The sequence below is a fragment of the Solanum lycopersicum genome, chromosome 12, assembly GCF_036512215.1.
Source record: "Solanum lycopersicum chromosome 12, SLM_r2.1".
Taxonomy (NCBI): domain Eukaryota; kingdom Viridiplantae; phylum Streptophyta; class Magnoliopsida; order Solanales; family Solanaceae; genus Solanum; species Solanum lycopersicum.
This window is the reverse complement of record NC_090811.1, coordinates 40,443,352-40,458,744: the sequence shown is the minus strand read 5'-3', so window position 1 is coordinate 40,458,744 and position 15,393 is coordinate 40,443,352. Positions and strand designations below refer to the sequence as shown.

General features: G+C 37.4%; 2 protein-coding genes and 1 long non-coding RNA gene across 4 annotated transcripts; all 3 read left to right on the top strand.

Annotated features, from left to right (window-relative positions):
• The first annotated feature begins 5,475 nt into the window (after positions 1 to 5,475).
• On the top strand, positions 5,476 to 6,267 carry LOC138340359 (uncharacterized). Its single transcript, XM_069292075.1, has 2 exons — positions 5,476 to 5,752; positions 5,942 to 6,267. The coding sequence occupies exons 1-2, from the start codon at positions 5,476 to 5,478 to the stop codon at positions 6,265 to 6,267; spliced, it is 603 nt and encodes a 200-aa protein (XP_069148176.1).
• Positions 6,268 to 6,929: 662 nt separating this feature from the next.
• On the top strand, positions 6,930 to 7,471 carry LOC138340358 (uncharacterized). Its single transcript, XM_069292074.1, has 2 exons — positions 6,930 to 7,185; positions 7,299 to 7,471. Exons 1-2 carry the CDS (start codon positions 6,930 to 6,932, stop codon positions 7,469 to 7,471), a joined length of 429 nt encoding a protein of 142 aa, XP_069148175.1.
• A 3,196-nt stretch (positions 7,472 to 10,667) lies between these two features.
• Positions 10,668 to 14,477, top strand: LOC104644969 (uncharacterized). 2 transcript variants are annotated; one of them, XR_011213238.1, is made up of 2 exons: positions 10,668 to 11,232; positions 14,202 to 14,477. It is a non-coding gene; the product is annotated as an uncharacterized lncRNA (long non-coding RNA). The 2 variants fall into 2 exon arrangements; XR_003244626.2 differs by having other exon boundaries at positions 10,683 to 11,232; positions 14,210 to 14,477.
• The last annotated feature ends 916 nt before the right edge of the window (positions 14,478 to 15,393 follow it).

Below are 15,393 nucleotides of genomic sequence, written 5' to 3'. Positions count from 1 at the left end.
CCCTATACAAAGCTCAGACAGAGGAAAGGCAGTTATGGGGGATAATAATGAAGAAGTGAGTCTTACTGATGTTGTGGTGGCTCAATCCACTGTAGCAGAATAGAATGAGTTGATTATGCAGCTGATGCAGCAAATTGCCGAGATGAGGGTCGAAATGCAACGGAGGTAGGATTTGCCTCCACCAGGATTTGCTGCTAACGCTACTGATGGGAGGCCTCTAATCTACTTCCCTTCCTCAAAGATGGATCCAAATAAGAATCAGCCATCTACGCCTATTCAGAATCAAACTATTATCGATATGACTACCCAAAATCCCCAATATGCTTCGGCATCCTACCAAACTCCATCTCCTCTCCAAAACAACCATCCCCAAATGCCACCCGATCATCAAAATACCCATCACCAAACCGCTCCACCGCCACAAAATTAAAACCAAAATCAAAACCAAAATGCTTTCAATACCCAAACACCTCGTCACCATTTAAATCAAAACACCAATCCTCAGGCCTACCCACAGAATTACCAAACCGCCCAGAATGCTCAAAGTCCCTCTGTAGCTCCACCCCTGCCAAAAAGAGACACTTTCTAAGTTCCTGTCCCTGCCGAGCACAATGTGCACGATTCTGAGTTGGACCATTACGAGGAACAAGAAAAATAATGGAGGGCAAAGGAAGATGTAAAGGTCGATATAAAAGAGGAGATCAAGAAGGCCATGAAGGACCTACACTGCATCCCTGACGTCGCTGAACTTAGTTACGGGGAATTGTGTATCCACCCAAATTTGGACCTTCCAGAAGGGTTCAAGGTTCTGAAGTTTGACACATTCGGAGGAGTGGCAACCCTATGGCTCATTTGAGATCCCACTGTGACCAGCTTGTGGGAGTTGGAAGGGACGTAGCTTTATTGATGCGACTCTTCAATCGAAGTCTGTGTGGAGAAGATCTCGAGTGGTTTACCTCGCATGAAACCAGACAATGGCCCAGCTGGAATGCATTAGCCAAAGATTTGATCGATCGATTTGCTTACAACATAGAAATTGTTCCCGATCGATACTCTTTGGAGAAGATGAAGCAAAAGTAACCCGAAAGCTATAGGGAATTCGCCTATAGGTTGAGAAAAGAAGTGGAAAGGGTGAGGCCACCCATGACCAAGAAAGAAATTGTTGAAGTGTTCATACGTGTGCAAGAGCCAGAATATTATGATAGAATCATGTTGCTCAATTAGAGCAAAATATGCAGAGATAGTCAAGATTGGTGAGACTATCGAAGAAGGTTTGAAATCAGAAAAGATAGCCCGTGTAGCAGCATCACCTGGGTCTTCAGGTTTGCTGAGAAAGAAAAGAGAAGAAGTTGCTGCTATCTCATATGAGGGAGTAAAACCCCCCAGAAGCTCATCATATTCCCAAGGTCGTTCCCGGCCTTCCCCAAAGTCCGACCAATCTTTTTATACGCCATCTAGTCATCCCAATAATCAAAATGCTACCTCCTTTTATCTGAACGGCCAAGCTCCCGTATACCAAAGTCCACCCCTTAATTACCAAAGTCCATCTCCCATTTACCCAAATTATCTCCACCCTACCAAATTCCATCTCCCTACCTGGGTGTTGCTCCTAACTGCGCTAACATACAGTCGAGCTACCGAGCACTCCCTCCTGTTTATCAAGTCCAAGCTCCACTATACCAAAATCCTCCTCCGAATTACCAAGCTCCATTGCCAAACTACCAAACAAATCCATATCCCAGAAGCCAAGCTCCCCGTCCAGATACCAGAAATTATCAACAGGTGCCTCATCCTCAACAAGGCAGTTATGACCCTCCCCGACCCATATTTGAGAAGAGTCCTTCAAGGAACTTTACTGAACTTGCTGAAAGCCGGACCAAACTGTATGAGAGACTGGCTGCGGCTGGATACATTCACCATGTGGCGCCCAAACCCGTGGATGTCAATTCAAAGTTCTACAAACCCGACCAGAGATGTTCTTATCATTCCAACAGTGTTGAACATGATACTGAAGATTGTATCAACCTCAAGCACAAAATTTAGGATCTGATTGATCAGGAGGTAGTCTCTCTCCAACCAACGGCACCAAATGTCAACACAAACCCGTTGCCGAATCATGGAGGCGGCAATGTCAATATGATCGAGATAGAGGAAGAATGGTGCGGAGAGAAGATGATTACTCCCATCGTTCACTATGATTTGGAAAGGGTTGTCTCTTCTTTAAGCGTCAAAGAGAAGAGAGAGTTTGTTTTTTTGACACCTGCAAAGGTTGTTGCATTGGTACCGTCAGAGACTCTCGTCAAGCCTAAGTTTATTATTGAAACTGCCGCTACTCAAGGCATGACTAGTTCTAGAAGGTGTTACACTCCTAACGAGCTTGCTCTCGGAGGACAGGAGAAGGATAAGGCCAAAAAAACGATAAGCAAAGGAGAAGCGGAGGAATTCTGGAGAAGGATGCAACTTAAGGATTATTCCATTGTCAAACATTGGAGAAGACTCCATCTCAGTTATCCATATGGGACCTACTAATGAGCTCTCAATCCCACAGGAAGGCCTTAATGAAAGATCTCGATGACACGTTTGTAACCGCGGGCACAAGCAGCGATAATGTGGCCGCCATGATTCACCAGGTTATTCGAGGGCATCGAATTGGCTTTTGTGACGATGAGCTTCCTGCCGATGGGAGGTCTCACAACCAGGCATTACACATCACTGTGATATGCCGCGAAAAGGTTGTCAATCGCGTCTTAGTAGATAATTGATCTGGTCTAAATATCTGCCCGTTGTTGACATTGAGGCAGCTAAGGTTTGACCTTGGGAAACTGGAGCAAAATCAGGTCAACGTGAACGTCTTTGATGGGGTTCAGAGAGACACGTTGGGAGCAGTGAATTTGACCATTCAAATGGGCCCCATAGAATTCAGCGTGCAATTTCTAGTATTGGATATCGATACCAGTTACAACCTTATTCTGGGAAAGTCGTTCATCCATATGGCTGGAGCTGTCCCCTTTACTCTCCATCAGATAATGAAGCTCGTGTGGAAGAATGAAGAGTTGGTTATTCATGGCGAGGGGAGTCACCTTCGCAGACAGGTACCGATCATTGATGAGATATCACGAGGTACAGACTTTTACACGGTGGAGCTGGTGAATGCCACCGGTGAAGACTTGGTCCCACAGACTCCGATGTCTGTTGTGTACAAGACGATAGCCACTATGATGCTGCAGAATGGTTTTGAGCCAGGGTTCAGATTGGAAAGAGATTCCCAAGGAATTATTGAGCCTATTCCGGTACTCGTTAAGGGATTCAAATATGGTTTGGTGTTCATCCCCACAGATGATGACATGAAATTGAAGAAGAAAAATGATCAAGCTTTGGCTAAGCCCATTCCACATCTGTATCAATCCTTTACAATCTGGGAGTATGCCGAGCATGAAGACCTTAGGGAAGGAATCTATGAAATCTTCAAGGAGATCGATGCTGCTGTCGAGGAAAAGGTCGAGCTAGCTGGTATTTGCGATGCTGAGGCAGGGGAGGTGCTGCGGAACTGGAGCTCCATGCCGATCCTGATACCTCGATGTCATTTCATGCATATTAAAATTGGTGGTAGTCTGGAAGAGGCCCGAGACCCACCATTTTGCATTTTCTTTACCGTTCAAATTTTTGAATTTTCATTGTGATGTTCAAAAAAGGCAACATGACCCGATGCCATGGCCAAAGTTTGCATTGTTTTTAAATGAAATCCTATTTGTTTCTAACTTTATCTATGTAGTTGTTTCTTATACCTTACTTTCCTAATTTCATCTATTTATGATATCAGTAACATAAGTTATAGACCTGCCAATGCCATGTCATGTCACGAGCTAAATGAACAAAATAAGGCAGGTGATGACGAGGATGACGATTATGAAGAAGAAAGTGAGGAACCAGACTATGTCACCGAGGAATTCCGCAGTTCGAGAATCAGCATAAACCAAATCTAGAGGAAACGAAAACGGTGAATTTGGGAGATCCGTAATGTGTTAAAGAGGTTAAGATCAGCACCCACCTAAATGAAGCTCAGAAAGAGGGCCTAGTTCATTTGCTTGCTGAATATATTTATGTGTTTGTTTGGGAAGTCGGTGACATGCAAGGGTTGAGTACCGATGTCGTATCTCATAAGCTGCTGATTAACCCGGGGTTCGATCCGGTGAAGCAAAAAACTAAAAAATTCAAGCCTGAACTGAGTTTGAAGATTAAGGAAGAGATCACCAAGCAAATAGAGTCCCGATTGGTAGAAGTGACACAATATCCAATTTGGCTGGCCAATGTTGTTCCGGTCGCCAAAAAAAACAGGAAAATCAGGATTTGCGTTGACGATAGTGATCTCAACAAAGCTAACCCAAAGGATAATTTTCCGCTATCGAATATTCATATTCTGATTGATAACTATGCAAGGCATGAAATGCAGTCATTTGTGGACTGTTACGCAGGCTATCACCAAATTCTGATGGATGAGGAAAACGCAGAAAAGATGGCTTTCATTGCACCTTGGGGTGTATATCATAACAGAGTGATGTCGTTCGGCCTCAAGAATGCTGGTGCCACCTGCATATATGGCTGTATCTACTACTACCTCGTCCGTTGAGTATAACAGAGCAAATGATGGTATAGCAATGAACATAGGGATGATACTAGGAAATATGGTCCGAAGAATCTCGAGGTAGTAGTTTCCTAGATGGAGTTGGCACACGTAGGCCCGACACCAGAGGTTGGTTGGCGCATTCGGTAAGAGCTATGATGACCATATTTCACGACATGATTCATAAGAAGATTGAAGTGTATGTGGATGACGTCATAATCAAATCCCGCGAGAGTTCGAATAACTTGACACATCTAAGGAAATTCTTCGATCGTTTGCGTCGATACAACTTGAAGTTAAATCCCGCCAAATGCGCTTTTGGAGTTCCAGCCGGAAAGTTGCTGGGATTTATAGTTAGTAGAAGGGGTATTGAGCTTGGCCCTTCTAAGATTAAAGCAATTCAAGAGTTACCTCCACCGAAGACGAGAAAAGAGGTGATGAGTTTCTTAGGGAGGTTAAACTACATCAGTCGATTCATAGCTCAATCAACCATGGTGTGTGAGCCTATTTTCAAGGTGTTGAAGAAAGACGCCCCGACAAAGTGGACTGAAGAGTGTCAGACTGCTTTCGATGCTATCAAGAACTATTTGTCCAATCCACCGGTATTAGTTCCTCCGCGAGAAGGGAGTCCTTTATTGCTGTACTTGTCTGTCTCAGATAGTGCATTATGATGCGTACTTGGTCCACATGATGAAACAGGAAAGAAGGAAACGACTATTTATTATATAAGCAAGAAGTTCACTCCATACGAGTCTCGTTACACTTTGTTGGAGAGAACGTGTTGTGCGCTAACGTGGCTATCCTAGAAGCTGAGACATTATTTGTCTTCCTATACTACATATCTCATTTCCAGAATGGATCCACTGAAGTATATCTTCCAGAAGGCGATGTTGATCGGAAAGTTAGCTAAGTGGCATATGTTATTGAGTGACTTTGAAATTATGTATGTGACTCAGAAAGAGATAAAGACACAAGCTTTGGCTGATCATCTTGCAGAATATCCCGTTGATGAAGAATATGAACCACTTAAGACTTATTTTCACGATGAAGAAGTTTCGTTTGTGGGTGAGGATATTTCTGAAGCATATCTAGGTTGGAGATTGTTCTTTGATGGAGCGGCAAATCATCAAGGTAAAGGTATTGGAGCAGTCTTAGTGTTAGAATCCGGTCATCACTATCCCATGGCGGCTAAGCTTTGATTTAATTGCACAAACAATATGGTCGAATACGAAGCTTGTATTCTTTGTTTGAAAATGGCCATCGACATGAATGTCTACGAGTTGTTGGTTATTAGAGACTGAGATATTTTGATTCATCAAGTTCAAGGAGAATGGGCTATGAAGAACCCAAAGATTATACCTTACGTACAGTATGTGCAGAAGTTGTGCAAAAGATTCCGTAAGATCGAGTTCAGACATACCCCCAGAATACAGGACGAATTGGCCGATGCTCTTGCCACCATCACTTCGATGATTGAACATCCGGATACAGATTATATTGATCCTCTGGATATAGAGTTGAAAGAACATCCAGTCCATTGTTTCCATGTCGAAGCAGAACCAGTCGGTTTTCCTTGGTATTTTGATATAAAGACATATTTAGAGCCTGGAACTTATCCTGAAGATGCTACGTCCAACCAAAAGTAGTCGATACGCCGTATGGCTCTCAATTTCTTTTTGAGTGGGGAAATCCTGTATAGGAGGACTCCAGATTTGGGTCTTCTAATATGCGTTGATGCCGTCGAAGCTGCGAGGCTTATTGAACAGATACATGCTGGAGTTTGTGGCACACATATGATTGGACTCATTTGGTCAAGAAAGATCTTACGAGCCGGGTATTTCTGGATGACTATGGAGAATGACTGTTGCAAATTTGTGCAAAAGTGCCACAAATGTCAAGTGCACGGTGATTTAATCAGAGTGACACCTCACGAACTTAATGGTATGAGTTCACCTTGGACATTCGTAGCTTGGGGAATGGATGTCATCAGTCTAATAGAGCCATCCTCTTCTAATGGACACAGATTTATTTTGGTTGTCATTGATTATTTCACTAAGTGGGTAGAAGCAGCTTCTTACAAGTCGGTAACCAAGAAAGTGGTGGCGGATTTTGTTCCCAAAAATCTGATATGCATGTTTGGGGTACCAGAATCCATTATTACCGACAATGGTGCAAATCTCAAAAGTCACTTGATGAGAGATATATGTGAGAAATTTAAGATTACTCACCGAAACTCAACCGCTTATTGTCCCCAAATGAACGGATCTAAGAGGCGGCCAATAAGAATATCAAAAATATTTTGAGGAAAATGATTGACAAGCATCGAGGTTGGCATGAGATGTTACCATATGCTTTATTGGGTTATCGAATGACTGTCAGAACGTCGACTGGGGCTACGCCATACTTGCTAGTGTATGGAATGGAAGCAGTCATACCTGTTGAAGTCGAGATATTGTCTTTGAGAATCATCCAAGAAGCTGAGTTAAGTAACACTGAATGGGTTAGCAAGCGGATTGATCAACTAACCTTGATTGATGAGAACAGAATGGTTGCCGTCTGTCATGGTCAATTATATAGGAAGAGAATGGTTCGTGACTTTCAACAAAAGAGTAAGAGCCAGAATTTTCGAAGTAGGTCAGTTGGTTCTTAAGCGTATTTTTCCTCATCATGTACAAAGAAAGCTTCACACCAAACTGGCAAGGTCCTTACATGATTCGTAAAGTATTATCTGGAGGTGCTTTGGTCCTGTCGAAGATGGATGACACCATATGGCCTAAACCTATCAACTCGGATGCTGTCAAGAGATACTACGTGTTAAGCTTTGTTTTGCTTTCTGTTATTTACTTGTAATCATTCTGTTTGCTTGTATTTGTTTTGCTTAATATTTTGCCCCTTTTGTAATGAACTACGTCTGACCTGAATTCTCAAGAATGAGATACGTAGGCGGCCTATGTCGGCTTCAATCACCCCATTTATCCTTTTTAGTATTTCCTTGTATTTGAACTACGTTCGACTGTAATTATCAAAAATGAGATACGTAGGCGGCCTATGTCGGCCTCGGTCGGTTCCTTCTTAAATTTCTTATTTTGCCAACCTTTGAGAGGGGAACTACGTTTGACCTGATTCCTGCCTCAACGGGATACGTAGGCACCACAAAGGTTCGGTCATATCTCTCGTATGATTTCTATTCCTCTTTACAATAGAAACTGGGACGAATTTTTTTTAGAGGGACTCAAAAATTCTCGAGAAGAAGATTCCTCTTTAGCTAGTCAAGACTAAAGATGTTTCGAGGTTCTGCAACTGGGAAAGAACTTTTGAGAAGATCTCAAAAATTCCGCAATCTACTCAGCTACGGTGAAAATATAAGCAGGACAGTTAACTAGGACAAAAATTTTGAGGATGGCCTCAAAATTTCAGCATGAGTTAATCGACAAGTCCAGAGTGACTCCGAAAACTTCCAATGAAATGATCAGATAGACCTCCAAGCATCAGACTCAAAGAAGTTTGTTAAGCCTGACATGACATGATTGGGAAGTGACTTTTTTTAGATAATATTTCTCTTAAAATTTTCCCTTTATGTTTCATTTGTTTAGGCATAAAATATTTTGTCTCATCCATCAAGAGTCGGGAGATCGGGAAACAAATCGGAGATAGCAGGACAAGGAGCAGACAACTGAAGAAATTGACACAAATCAGTTCGTTTTTAAAATTAACAATTTTTCTGTGGACGCAGGTATATAGCTTTGCCTTGAAATCGGCAAATTCTTCCGATGAATGAATACAGAGAAGTCAAAGGAGGAGAAAACCATCCCAGAATCAATAGTTTTTCTAGAAGCAGTAATCATTTTATATCACTTATATCAAAGAATTGGGAATATGAATTGTTTATTTCAATCAATCTCCAACAACATGAAATTTATGAAGAATGTCAAGCTAGATTCGAAGGAGTATCAAACGAAAATGCCAAGGAAGAGTTTACGGTTTCCATAAAGGGGACAATTATTTTATCATCGATCAAGACGATATACTATCTGGAAGTCATTTTACCGTTATCATCATTTGAGGTGACGTGATATCCATGCATCGCGAGTCAATATTCATGCATCGCGGAATATCATGCATCGCAAGTCAATACGCATGCATTGCGAAAAATCATGCATCGCGGAAAATCATGCATCGCGAGTCAATACGCATTCATCGCAGGGGATCATGATTCGTGAGTCAATACTCATGCATCACGGAAGATCATGCATTGAGAGTCAATACTCATGCACTGCGAAAGACCATGCATCGCGAGTCAAATTATACATCGTGAGAAGATTTCATACCTCACAGAAAATTATGCATCGTGAGAGGATTTCATGCCTCACAGAAAATTATGCGTCGCGAGAAGATTTCATACCTCGCAGAAATTATGCATCGCGGGAATATTTCACACCTCACAGAAATTCACGCATCACAGAAAGATATTCATGTCCCGTAAGAAATCATTAACTGCCGGAGAAGTAATCGGGCATCCAAGGAGGATTATCTAATCGTTGGCATCAACTACATTCCTTTATTCTGATTAAAGTAAACAACATGAAGAGTACATTGACATCAAGAGAAGTGTCAGCACTGCATCATCTTTCATTTATGTTGACATCAGCATGAATAGTGCATGGACATCAAAAGAAATATCAGCTTCGCATCAACATTTATTTATTTCGACATCAAGTGAAGAGTACTTTGGAGATTACATTGCAAACACCAGACCTAAACTTTATTTGCTTTACGTCAGACCGATCGAGTTGACGTCAAATGTTGAGGAGAACAATTGAGTGTCGACATGGTAAAAGACACTGTCTCCCATCATAATTGCATTTTTTAGCTGACGAGTTCAGTCTTTGTCGAGAGCATCCGAAAGGATGAATTCTCCAAAAACCACAGGTGCGGACCACGTCAAAAGGGATGCAACACAACGTGGAAGTTTTCTAGGCAGCGAACTGGGGCACAGTCCAAAGAGGAATGTCAAACTCTTAGGGCACGAGTAGAGGAGCGACTTCCACCACAATCAAACTGCACCCCTATCATAAGGCATGTGGGTTTTTCTTTGGTTTTTGCCAGTTTCCGTCTCGCGTCTGAAAACTTTGATCTACCGGCATAAAGTTTCCAATCCAAGTGACAGTGCACCAAGAGTTTGGAAATTATGTCCGTGTAAGTTCTTGCCTACGGGTGTGAAGTGCACCACATCAATGCCTAAGAGATTACAAGCCTTTTTTTCATACTCAACCTATTTGTCACTCTTGCAGAATCAAAGGTTATCTAGCATAACAAATTTTCTTTTCAACCGATCGAGTCGAACTACAAGTGGCCTGAATTCTCATAGAGCCTGAGTTATGTAGGAAACCCATTTCTCATACTCCCTAAAGTCCGTACCAAATCCCTTTTCCTAAAAGATGAATATGTGATCGGTCAAAATTGGCTTGATCAATTTCATTTTGCTCGAATTCCTTGCATTAATCCAAGTAAAATGAAGGACAGTTGTTGACACCCAATTTTTACTCTCCACCATATAAATTAATCATCGAGCTTCTTAATTCCCAACATTAGAATAATTAGTTCATTAAAATTCAAAAAATAGTTTGTTAAGTTTATTTTAAATAGTTTTGTCACTTTTTATAATATTTTTATAATGTATATGTCTTACATGATTATATTTAATTAGTATATTTTATGAATATTGAAAAATCATCTAAAATATTGGTTATTTAAATATTTTAGTAATTTGTTTATTAAAATTACACTTTATATTTTCGAATTAATTAGTTTGATTATGTTTTGTTAAGATTAAGAGGCTCGTTTATTAATAAATATTAATATTATTTTAGTTTTAGTCGAATTCGCAAGTTAAATTCGATTTGGCTAATTTAATATTTTATTTAGCTTGTCTTAAAACCAAATTTGGGCCTTTATTTTCTTTCCTCCAGCCCATTCATTTTCTAGATTACCCAGCCCACATACAATACCCATTCTCCAAAGACCCAGTGTAAACAAACCCTGCATCGTTCTTCTTCTTCCCAATTTGGAACCCAGCAAAGTCGAAGTCCAGTATTTCAAGAAGCAACTCAGCGACCCAAACCCAAATCTGACCCCCACTCATACTAGAATTGGCCAAGTGTTGCTATCTCACTTCTCCTTCGTCCTTTGTTCAGAAATCGAGCGGCCTCCGTTCTCTGTCCGTTGGGAGAGGTACAATTGATAGCAGGCTGACCTTATCCTTTTAGAGGGGATTAAAAAATTTTCAAATTGGGGTTGGGGGGGGGGGCTTTTTTTTTCTGTCGGTTTCCCCCCCTAATTTTTCCTCATCTTCTCCTATTTTAACCTCTCTTCTTTCTCAATTGAAGGAGGTTTTTTGGGGGTTGAGTGACAAAACAGAGAGAATTTTTTTAAACAAAAAATTAGCTAAAACCCATACTATATACTCTTCAAGAAAAAAGAAAAGAAACAGAGGAGAGATAGCTTTCAATTTTTTTTCTGCCTGAATTTGTCAAACTTTTCTCTAGTCGGGACTCGTGTGGTCGAAGTCGTCATTGCTTAGCTCTTTCATCCTGTTCGCTGCCCCCGAAAAGGTAACTTCATGTTGACCTTTACTCGTTTTAGCTGGCATTTGGTTTGTAATCAGAAGTTTACTGTTGACTCTTGTTTTTCCTCGCTCGAATGCTTCTTTCTTCTATGGTTTACTATTGACGCTTGGTCATTTTTGTCCGAGTTGATATATTTCAATTGTTGAGGCATAGAACATGACTTTTATGTGATTTATGTCTAGAATGCCTTTCATTAATAGTTTAGTTTTTCCCTTTGATTATAATCTCCAAAGTTTGTTTCCTTCTTGTTCTTTGTCCTCGTTCAATTATATTTGTTAGGATGGCTGGAATGATGTCTTTTGTTGTTTGTTCGATTCCTATGTCTACACGTCCTCTGCATTTCGAGTGTAATGGTTAGTAGTTTTAAGTCTTCTTTGTAGGTTATTGAAAGTTTTAACTTGTTTGAGATTATTATTTCATTTTGTTGAGCATCTTTAAAGCTTTCGAATGGATTAATGGGTCTACTGGTCTTAGTTTTATGAATATTACTTTGGTATTTATTTTTTATGTTATTTAGTTCCTTGGAAATTTTCGAAGCATATAAATTACGTTGATCGATCTTTCCTTCATTCATTGTTCGCACATATAGTTTGCTTTCCATTTTTCCGTAGTTGTTAAGTTTGGTGCGATAAATGCTCATCTTTTTTTTGATCCACCTTGACTACCTTGCGTGGATGTTTTTAACTTACATGATCGTTTAAGTGTTTTGTCGTATACTGCCTAGGCTGCATGTTCAGAAAATGTTATGACCCTGCTTGCTGCATTGCGATTTATAATGAGTCGTTTTATGGGTTGTTTCTTTTGCATTCTTCCGTATGATCAAAATATGTCATTCCCTTGTTTGTTCATCTCGTCTAAAATTTTCATTCATTTCTCATCTCGAGTTATTCGTTTAGGCCGGAATGAACTAATGTAGGCAGTGTAACATGTAATTTGTTTGGTATTGCAATCAACTCTTCTGTTTCTGTTTGGTTTTTCAAATATATAAGTTTGGTCAGATTCTCATCTTGTTTGCCAATGACCCTGCTGCTGGTTTCTTTCTTTAGTTCCCATGTAGTTAATATTGATACTCTTTGTTTTTTTATTAAGTTAGGAAGAATGGTTGAATGAATCTGCCTATCCCAACTTCAGCGATTACTTTGATTTCTCTTCTTTAAGTGTATGATAGGCATACAATGTCAAGAGGTCCCTCTGTTTGAAACCATATGATTCATGTATGTCTTCCGCTTAAGTTAGCTACTAGATTATGTGTTGGTGAAAAATACATTTCCTCTTTAATGCTTTCCATTTATTGTTAATCATTATATTGTGTATGGGTGAAAATTATTTTCGATTTCTAACATCTCTCCTTTGTTTTGTTGTATGTGAAACTCTCCTCGAGTCCTCTTGGATTTTAATCCATCTCGTTGCATTTTCTCATCGAGCCATAAAGGCTCAAAATATTCCTCTTCGAGTCGTAAACCCCCCTGAAAATCTGGCACAGTTTGAAAACAACAAATACATTGCTGGAAATTTAATTGCAGGTCCTCTAAAGCTTGGAAATGGGTTGTTATACTCGTTTTATACATCGATATACAGGTCAAAACACGCGTAGGGGGACAAATTCGAAATACAAGTTGATAGAAGTAAAGAGATATCTTTGAAAAATAAAAATAACACTCCACACACATTTCAGATGATAAATATCAAGTTATAAACATACTTTTTGATGATAAACTATTTATAACATATTATTATGAAGTTATAGCATATCAAGAAAAAATATATTATTCTCATTAATTATTTAAATAATAATTAATTTATTTAAATAATTACATTTATTATTCAGTTACCTTTTTTAAATCAATCTATTTAATTAAATTGATTTTTTAAGTTACCTTTTTTTTAAATTAAATTATTTGATTACATTATTTTTTTAAGTTATATTTTTTAAACAAAACTCTTTAACTATTATTAATTAAATTAAACATTATATAGTTACATTTTTAAAAAAATTACAAAATAATAGGGAGTTTATCATTCTATAATAACTACCCACCACTATCTAAATCAATACCAGCTTTTTTTAAAAACCGTCACACACTATATTTAAAAAAATAAAAATTCATCTTCCCCAAATATTTTAAAAACCAACTATAAGTAATTATTTAAATACTAATTAATAAGTTTAAATAATTATTTTTATTTTTACATTTAAATTTTATATTATTTTTAAATAAAATAAAAGGTAAACCACATTTATGTATTAATTGGTAAGTAGCACAATTGTGGCATTTGAATTAATTTTAATTAAAAATGGATAATTAATAAATTAGCACATATTAAGGAATTCAAAAAAGATTTAAATTATTCAGTTTCCTTAAAATGCTCAAACTAATTTAAATCAAATTAAAACATGATTTTTTACTTTTTTTTACTCTATCACATTTTTCACTCTCCTGTTTGCAGAATTTTTACTCCTTTTTTTTATTGAGTTTTTTTCATGTGAAAAAATTGTGATTTATTTTGATGGACAATAACTTATCATTATTAATTAAACATGGTGGCAGATGAGATTCGTCATGTTGGTATTTGTTATAGTATTCTGATTTGTTTTTAGTAATCTATGTTAATTCATTGTATTAAGAGTGTTATAAGATTGTATGATATTTATTTTTTTGTTTGGTAATTTTTTTTGTTATTTGTGGATGTGTGTAATATTAATGAAATTGTAAGTGAAAAAATCGTATAAAATTGGTCAACATGATGTTAGTTGTCTAAATTACATATTAATATGGTATGAAATATGAAACGCTAGTTTGTTTGTCTGTTTTTTTATTTGTAAAGTAATGTTTATATTATTTATTTTGACATTTATAATATGAAATGTGTATTACTTCGATAATTAAAGATTTTTATTTTATTTTTAATGGCATATTTTTTTGGAACTGTTTTTAATGAGCATCCGATCCAAGTAAATCAGTTAGAAAATCGCATGTTGAACGTTGGAAGGAGTTTGCTGATGTGAAATTCAAAAGGTCAAAGGTTACTTGTAGTAGATGGTTTCAAGTTGGACATAACAGGAAGACATGTTCAAATTATCCTGTTAAAAAATAATTTCATGATTTTTACTTTTTGTTACACAACATGTTTTGTTTTATGGAATAGAAATGGTATAATTAATATTTGAGTAATTATGATTTCTTAATATTGTCCACCTATAAATAATATTGAAACACATTTTGTGTCCATTTTCAAATTTTATTTCTATACTAATATATAGTTAAATAAGAATCATACATAGTTAATACACAAAATATATATATGAAACAACTTTTTAAACATATAATTGTTCAATAAAACTCCTGTTAGAATAGTTCATACATAGATCATAGATAGTTCGCACAAAGTTCATACATATGGATCAAAAAATATATGATACTTGTCATATTAAAATGATAATAAATCAAAAATGTGATATTATGTTCATACTAGTAGTAATCAGACTTCATACATAATCAATAATTGAAGAAAGATTCATACAAAAAAGCCAACAAAATAGAAATGTAATGTCATGCCCATACAATTAGTAATCAGACTTCATACATACATCAATTTATATATCAATTAAAACATAATCCAAACGCTGTCATATAAATAGACAACCAAATCAATTCATACACAAAGCATGAAATGAAATTCTAAGGTACTTTCATACACAAATCATACAACAGTAATACATCAATGTATATATCAATTCATACAACATTTATACACAAGTCATACGAACTAATACATCAATCCACACAAAATTCATATGATATTAATCATATTACTAGTGTTTGAATGATGTTTGAATTGATATATAAATTGATGTGTATATGAAATCTGATTACTAATTGTATGGGCATGACATTACATTTTTAATTTGTTGGTTTTTTTGTATGAAGTCTGATTACTAATTGTATAGGCATGACATTACATTTTTAATTTGTTGACTTTTTTCTATGAAGTCTGATTACTAATTGTATGGGCATGACATTACATTTCTAGTTTGTTGGCTTTTTTGTATAAATCTTTCTTCCATTATTGATTATGTATGAAGTCTGATTACTGTCTCGATGAAATATGTATGAAGTCTGATTACTACTAGTATGAACATGATAT